At 35.3% G+C, this 8,954-nt stretch overlaps 1 protein-coding gene across 1 annotated transcript in view; it reads right to left on the bottom strand.

Annotated features, from left to right (window-relative positions):
- GABRA1 (gamma-aminobutyric acid type A receptor subunit alpha1) overlaps positions 1-8,954 on the bottom strand; it is a 60,788-nt gene that overhangs the window by 7,667 nt on the left and 44,167 nt on the right. Inside the window, exon 7 of the mRNA XM_007954253.2 lies at positions 2,338-2,490. Coding sequence (XP_007952444.1) covers positions 2,338-2,490 — 153 coding nt within the window. The remainder of the gene's footprint in view (positions 1-2,337; positions 2,491-8,954) is intronic.

Genomic DNA, 8,954 nt, shown 5'->3' with positions numbered 1-8,954 from the left:
ATATATCTTGATAAGAGTTCAATATTCAATTCTAATAAAAAGCTGAAACACCAATTAATATTGACAATTAGTGATAAGAAAATTTGGAGTGGAAGGCTCTTCCAATCTGTAACAGGGGTCAACATTAAGCTATTGTCAGAACAAAGGTTTGGTGGCTTCCAACTCAGAAGCACCTCATCACATTCAGAAGGAAAAAAAGCTTCCTTGAACCTTGGAGTAGGGTCCCACATTTTTTTCTGAGTTGTAAGTGATTTTTCATGCATTGCATATTTTTGAAGGGTTTTATCAAAAGGATTTGTGCACATTTCCAATTGAGAACATAAGCATCTTAAGGTGTTATTTGGTAGCATAAGGTCTTAAATAAAGTAGGTGCCTAATTGATAGTTATATAATGAAACTTGATAATTGCACATTTTACTGATAACCATATGGTTATTAAATAACCTATATGGTTGTTTCTGAATGAATTGTGTTGACCACAACAAACCCATCTTGTGTCTTATGATTGCATTAAGATAGGTTTCGATCAATGATTGTATAGAAGAATCATGATTAAAAGGGGAGAACTATGGAATATAATTTCAAATTCATAATATATTTCATATTTTTCTGGAGCCACTAAAGATGAATGAACTCCCAAACTATTTCACTGAAATAATCTTTTAACCTTATATGTCAAACCAAGACTATCCCCTAATGTCTTCTTTGACTAAAGCAAAATTTAGCTTAATTAATAAAGTACATCTGTCTTGAGCATTTTGGTCTTTTAAATAATTATCTATGTGGGATCAAATTGACAACAGGAACTTGAAAGTTTAGATAAGAAGCTTAGGGAACAGTTAGTTTATATTAATAGTGGCTCAATAGTTTGGAAAAGTGTAGCTAGAAAGATTGCATCATTTAAAGAGTATAGTCAATGTCACTGAATTGTACATTTATAAATTATCGAAGTGGGGCACCTCTTGCTGTACATAATTTCACCAAAAAAAAATGTAAATAAATCAGGTTAAAAAGAAAATAAAAGAAATGATGGCATATCATCAGTGTTAAGGGCATAGAGCTCAGAGCTAAGTACTTGGGTCTCAGTCCCAACTCCTTTGCCTAATAGTTTCTGATCTTGAGAAAGTTACTTAATTTCTTGTTCCTCGGTATTCACTTTTATAAAATAGGAAAAATGGTAGTTTATAAGACCTTTTTTTGGGAGGTGGGGAAGCTCTGATAACATAGTACCTAAGCATGTGAGAGTTAGACAATGAATAAGGAAGACCGAAGAAGAGTTGATGCTTTTGAGTTGTGGTGCTGGTGAAGAATGCTGAAAGTACTGTGGACTGCTAAAAGAACTAACAGATCTGTCCTGGAGGAAGTGCAGCCAGAATGCTCCTTGGAAGCAAGAATGGCCAGACTTCGTCTCACCTATTTTGGTCATGTTGTAAGAAGGGACCATTCCCTGGAGAAGGATGTCATGCTTGGTAGGGTGGAGGGCGGACGAAAGAGGGGGAGGCCTTCAACGAGATGGATTGATATGGTGGCCGCGATGATGGGCTCAAGTACAGTGGGGATTGTGGGGCTGGCGTGGGATCGGGCAGTGTTTCGTTCTGCTGTGCATGGGGTCGCTATGAGTCGGAAACGACTTGACGGCACATAACAACAACAACAACAAATGAATAACCTGGGGTATTTAAAACACTTTACTGGGTGAAAAAAATCTGTATTTGTAACTCTTTGTTGTTGTCATTAGTTGCCATGGAGTAGATTCCTTCTCATAGTGACCCCATGTGTGCAGAGTTGGACTACATCATGAGGTTAACTCTTTTAAGAACACACAATTTAGGTATAGTGATGTATTCTTGTATTGGTATAATGGCAATTAATCAGTTCTCCCTACTTAAGGAAACCCTGCTATTTTTGCATGTAAGAAGGTAGCTGTGCTCATATTTTCTTAGATTCTCAAAAAATGTACTGATACAAGATTGTGTCTTCTAAGTAAACGAATTGAATACTAAGATTTATATGTGTGTTTTTTTTTTTTTTCTAACTTAGTATAAAGCATTTTGTGGCTGTTTCTTTCCATTTCTCTCCCAAAATAATCAAATCAAAGGATGATGAACCCAATCAATTTACATACATTAATACAGCTTTCTATTTAAAGAAAGAAAGTATGTGGTTTACCTTTTATTTTGAAATCATATCATAATGAAAATGCTAATTCTGTGAAACTTTTTGTGACCCTAACTTTAGACTAAACGCATAATTACTTATTTATTACATTGACAATGTCACAGAGATGATATAATTTGCACTCCAGACTGTTACATGCATGGGTTGATTTGCACTTACCAAAGACAGTTCTGGCTGGTACAGACTCTCTGTTGAGCCAGAAGGAGACTTGGGAGAGAATAACCGTCATTATGCATGGCAGGTATGTCTGAATAACAAAATAGCCAATCTTTCTCTTCAAGTGGAAGTGAGTGGTCATAACAACATATTCTCCTAGAGGGATAAACAGACAATAAGTTTGAGAGATTTGACCTCGAAAAGAAGCTACCTCCGAGGTTTTTAACATTAGCAGCAAAGACTTGGGATTTGGGCACATTTTTTCCTCAATGTGGCATCTGATGACTGGAGAGAGAAAATTTTATCTGGGAGATAAAAGAAACATTTTTAACACACATCAAAATGGTTCTGGAAATGAGACTGAGGTCTGAGAATATCCACCAATGTTCTAATGTTCTGAACCTGGTGCATCAAATATTTAAGGGGCACTTCTGAACACACATTTACAGTCTGGCTTTAACAACTGTGAAAACTCTTCAAGATCTTGATATTATACAACAATGGATCTGAAAATGACCAGGTATGTCCATTGCAGGACAAATTCAGGATATCTAGTGAAGGAGCTTTGATGTTAAGTCAGCACTGCTGAATTCTGGCTACATTTCTTTGTAGTAGCTCTTTGACCTTGGATGAGTTACTTACCTTGGCCTGATCTGCAAGACAAGGGAAAAGGATTAAACCCTTCATCAAAAATTTTCACAAGAATCACAAGGGGAGCTCTAGAAACACACATTTCCTGGTTCTCACTTACATACCCAAAACACTATTTGAGATAGAGCCAGGAACATCTATATATATATAACCAGCTTTTTAGTTTATCTCCATTCCCAGCCTGCTTTATAACCAGTGGACTAGCTAGGCTCTCTCCAAGGCCTTATGCATTCTAAATTTTGACCTCATTTAGATGCCTCAAGCCATAGACACGAAACTCAAATTGTTGGAAGGCTTCCTTTTTATTAATGCTACATTGTCTCAATGACAAATCTTAGAAGTTGTACCCATATTCACTCAGAGTATGTGTTTAATTATTGATGTGTGGGTAGTAAAGAAATAGATCTGTTCCAGATAAGAAAACATCCCTCTTATCTCCATTTTTAGCCTTTCCTTCTGCACCAAACTTCTCTCTACTCAGCTTGCCATTTATTTTTCAGCTTATAAATAAATATAGATGTCCAGCGTCAGCCACTCTAATGTGACTAAAAATGCTCCAAACCTCATGACCCCCTAATCTCCATAACTAAAGCCATTTTCTCAGTCTTCAAGCTGGCTATTCACCTTTGCAACATTAAGTACTAAAGCAATGCTCACTGCCTATCTTCTGGATAGCAGGCTCTTGAATCATATTCTCTCGTTCTCTCTCACTTTCAGTTTCTTTTGCAAACTCATTAGGATTTCAATCAGAAATTATCTGTTGAGTTCTTTCTATCTGTAAGGGCTATTTTTTTGTATTTCTGTAAAATAAATAAATGGGTTCCTGATTCAGTTCTTTCTCAATTCTCTTCCTTAATTTTTCTTAACTTTAAAAAGAATTTCTAACACTCTTCTGTTCCCAGTGTCATATTTATTTCATTATGTAAATGGATGCATAATGATTACCTCTGAGTTAGCTCACTCTCAAAAGTAAGATCTGTATTTCTAAATGTGTACTGTATCTATCACACACATTGATTTTTCACTGACACCATTCACTTGATAGGTTCAAAACTGATATTAGCTGATTTTCCTACAAAATAATAACAAGCACAAAGCAGTGCTGTTGCTTCTTCACTTGTGGCATTGTTATTTGTCTGTTCGCTCAGGCTAACACCCTGGAATTTACACTTGGATGTTAGATGGTGTTTTGGAAAGGTAGAGGAAGAAATCAGATGGTCATTAGGATTTCGGTTTCACTGTGCAGTATTTCTCAGTGTGTCTCATCTTATCTCATGGCCGTTGCCTTCATTTTGATTATAGATTTCTTGTTATTGTTGTTGTTATGTGCCGTCGTGTCAAACCTGACTCATAGTGACCCCTCCTTGGGTTTCCGAGGCAATATCACTACGGAAGTAGGATTGCCCAACCTTCCTTCCGAGGAGTGGCTGGTGGGTTTGAACCGCCAGCCGTCTGGTTAGCAGGCAAGTGTCTTAGCCACTATGCTACCAGAGCTCCCATAGATTTCTTAGAATAATCTATTAACTGTCTCCTTTGCCTCCAGTCACACATTCCAGCTCTCCCTAAATTTAGATGTTAGATTCATCTTTTTTAAGGCATATGTTTGATCATGCTACTTACTTCTTACTTAAAATACCTACAGTATCTAAATATTGTGTCTTATTTCAAAATAGTTTCTTACTTAAAATGCTTATTTTTCATACTTTAAACACCTAATATTTAAATTATGATATTATTAAAATACCTTAATTACCATTATTTCCATCAGATAATGGAGATCCATATTTGTGCTCATTCCAAAGGAAGTTGATCCAAGAGATGTGGAATTTATCAAAAAATATCATTAATATCACACACAAGTAACATTTGTGTACGTCAAATAGGGTTGTAGCAGTAAATAGCCAGGGAACTGCCAGAAATGCAAGCTGGATTCAGAAATGGACGTGGAATAAGGATGGCATTGCTTTTGTCAGATGGATCTTGGCTGAAAGCAGAGAATGCTAGAAAAAATGTTTACTCATGTTTCAGTAACTGTGCAAGAACATTTGACTGTGTGGATGATAACAAATTATGGAGAAAATTGTAAAGAATGGGAATTCCAAAACACTTAAATATACTCATGTGGACACTGACATAGACCACAAGGCAGCCATTCAAACAGAGCAAGAGGATATTGTGGTGTTTAGCATCAGGAAAGTTGTGTGCCAGGGTTGAATATACTTATTCAAGCTGTATGCTGAGCAAGTAATCCAAGAAGCTGGACTATATGAAGAAGGCTGTGACATCAGGATTGGAGGATGACTCATTAATGACCTGAAATATGCATGACATAACCTGGCTTGCTGAAAGTGAGCACAAATTGAAGAACTTACTGATAAAGATCAAAGACTGCAGCCTACAGTATGGATTACACCATCTCAACATAAAGATAACAAAAAAAATGTCACAGTTGGATCAATAAATGACATCATGGTTAATGAAGAAAATATTGAAGTTGTCAAGGTTTTCATTTTACTTGGGAACAGTCCATGGAAGCACCAGTCAAGAAATCAAATGACAAATTGTGTTAGGCAAATCTGCTGCAAAAGAAGTTTTAAACTGTTTAATAAGTAAAGTATTACTTTGAAGACTAAAGTGTGCTTAACCCAAACCATGGTATTTTTCAATCACGTAATATGTATGCAAAAGCTGGACAATGAATAAGGAATACTAAAGAAGAATTATGCCTCTAAATTATGTTGTTGGTGAAGAATATTAAACATTCCACAGACTGCCAGAAGAATAAACTTCTGTCTTGGAGAAAGTACAGCCTGAATGTTGCTCAGAATTGAGACTAGCTAGACTTGATATGAGGTAGTATGGGCATATTATCAGGAGGGACTAGTTCCTGGAGAAGGACATCATGCTTGGGCAAAGTAGAAGGTCAAGGGAAAAGAGGAAGACCTTCAACATGACGGATTGATACTGTAACTTCAACATAGAGATAAGTGTGAGAATGTTGCAAGGCTGTACAGTGTTTCATTCTGTTGTACATATGACTTGAACATACTCAGTGGCAAGTAACAGCAACATATTTACATCAGGGTTTCTCATTGACATACCAAATTCTTCTTTGTTGTGAGGGCTGTCTTGTGCATTGAAGGATTTTGAACATCATCACCTCTGCCCACTAGATGACAACAGCAAACACTTTGTCCTTCTCTGAGCGGGACTATCAAAAATGTCTCTGATTGTATGGAGTAACAAGACAATTTGACCTGTAGTTAAGACTCTCCATATTATACCTCCAATATGCATTCCAATTTCATGTTTCATATGTCGGATTATTTGTCCAGAAAATTCTCTACCTGAACATCATTGCTGAATATTTTCCTTTTTTATGGATTAGACCCAAATACCGACTTTTTGGTAGAATAGAAATAAGTGTCTTGAAGAGGAAAGTGTATTAGCTTTGGAAGGAAACACATTTGGGTCCAAAACACAGATGTGCTACTTTTTCTCTGTGTAGCCTTGACAATACACTTAACCTCTCTCATTCTCAGTTTCTTCATCTATAAAATACTGAAAAGTATAATGTGGGGAAGAATAGAGAATAAGAGATCTAATTAAGATTATTATATATTAATTTTTGAAGAGGTCTGGTGGCATAGTGCCTATGGCACTTGACTGCTAGCCAGAAGGTTGGTGGTTCAAACCCACCAGCCACTCCTTGGAAGGAAGTTTGGGCAATCTACTTTCATAGTGATACCTCCTTGGAGACCCAAGGAGGGGTCTCTATGAGTCGGGTCCAACTCCATGGCATATAACAACAACAACAACATTAGTTTTAAATAAATTTTAGTACCTCTCCCCATTTTCTTTACTAGCCCCGTCAATCAGATTTGGTAGATGTATTGAAAGGATAGTAGAAATGCCATCACTTTCTATAGCAGGAAACCATGCATGCATTCATGAATGAACGATTTCCTTATTAATTGTTATTAAGGATAATGGCCAGAATTTTCTGAACATTTACTAACTACTTCAAATTTACTTGTAGCTCCTATTTCTATTTCTCTTAACATCTCATACTGCATATTCTGGCTGTTTGTATGTTTATGTTCTTCCCACTAAATGGAAAGCTAATTAAGGAAGGGGTAGACCTTTGAATATAGCATGGCATTACTCTCAGGACTCAATACCCAACAATGGTGAAAACTTGGATTGAGTATGAAGGGCATTCAATTAGAATAAAATTCATAAGCATTTCTCATTTGAATGAAAATGAAATGTTAAATGATTAAATAATTTATTTTAACTTTCTGTATATATATATTTGGTAATTTCAACAAACACACACACATATCTGAAAGAGAAAGAAATGACATACATTTGAGAAAAATGCAGAAAACTAATCTTCCCAGGACTTTGCTACAATATAGCCTTGTGTAGACAGACTCCTGTTACATTTCACCCTCTTAGGTGTGCACATTATTATTCCTAACAATTCATTCAATCCTGGCCCATAAAATGTCACCATCTCAAAGAAAAAAATCTGTCTTTCATTTATAATGTCAGAAAGTTGAGTATCTACATATCTTCTATTATCATCTTTTATTGTTTGCAATGTGACATTTTAGAGAGTTTCTGCCAAGAATATTATTTTGAAAGATCTGAACAGCCATTATTTGACATCATATTTGTTTTATAAACCACTTTCTCCCTAAAAGATTAGGGAATGATTGGGAGATATTTTAAAACTTCTTCCCCAATTAAATAAAATCTAAGAAGGTTTTTAGGGGAAAAAAAGAAGAAGGAAAAAACAGCCAGCAATATCACAATCCATGTTGAAATAATTTAAAAATGAAATAAAAATATAACAAAAATCAGACTTCTAAATTGGATTGAAAAAGCATATCTAGACATCAAGTGTTAACGCATTAAGCACGTCAAATGCTTTTTCTCTAATTCAACAATCTAGAAGAAATACAATTTAAATAGTTCTGCACAACATCTAACCTGAGGGAAGTTTATTAAGTTACATGCGGCAATATTTCTGATACATTACAATAGAAAATAGGGAGAGAGAAAGAAGAAAAACAGGGAAATAATTTTTCAAAGTAGTATGGAGGATTTGTTTAGACCTATATTCTAACCTTCACTGGCTCAACTATTAACTACTTTAAAATAAACACCTTGCTTCAATGTTGTTTCAATTTCCTCTTTTATCTAGCAGAAATTATACTATTAACTATTTTCTGGGTTGTTGTAAGGACAAAATGGAATGAAAGGAGTAAAAGTTCTTTAACAAAATTTGAGTCCTGTGCTGTAATACGGTATATGCAAAGAAAAGAGAGAAGTGAATTTTCTCCCCAGCTTAGGAAAGCATCCATTCTATCATTCAACATAATTGTAATGTACATTGATTCCATATGTCATTTTCCTTCCAAATTTTCTAAAAACATAAAGTTATCAATGGATTCTACATTTTAATAGTAATAATGTATTCAAAGTATTATTGGAGGAGGAAATGGTATTTTAATATCTGCTTCAAATAATACTGAAATAGGAATAAGGAGATGAAGAGTATAGTTCTAAGTCATTTAGACTCTCTGGATCTATTTCCTCATCTAAATTACAAAAAGGTTTACCAGATGACTAGAGAAGCTTTTTCATCCTATTATTATAATAATTTCTCTGGAAAACATGTAGTAGGTCTCATCATTGGGAGCCCTGAGGTTACTTTGATGAATAGTAATCATTTCTATGGCTCCAGGATTGGGTAAGAGGGAAAACATTGCTTTCTTCATTCATTTTAAACCTGCTGGGTCACCTCAAAAGCAACTTATCCAGAAAAAACTATGCTTCTAGAAAAGAAGTTCCTATAATTTCTCTTGGTCTTATGCCCTGGGAATTAGTCAGAGTTATTCATAAAGAAGAGATATCTTTCTTCAGAAAAACAACTTAAATTTCCCATGATTAAGTCTATC

The sequence above is a fragment of the Orycteropus afer genome, unplaced genomic scaffold (assembly GCF_000298275.1).
Source record: "Orycteropus afer afer isolate SDZICR_OR568_19922 unplaced genomic scaffold, OryAfe1.0 scaffold00454, whole genome shotgun sequence".
Classification (NCBI taxonomy): domain Eukaryota; kingdom Metazoa; phylum Chordata; class Mammalia; order Tubulidentata; family Orycteropodidae; genus Orycteropus; species Orycteropus afer.
This window is presented reverse-complemented; position numbering and strand designations above follow the sequence as displayed.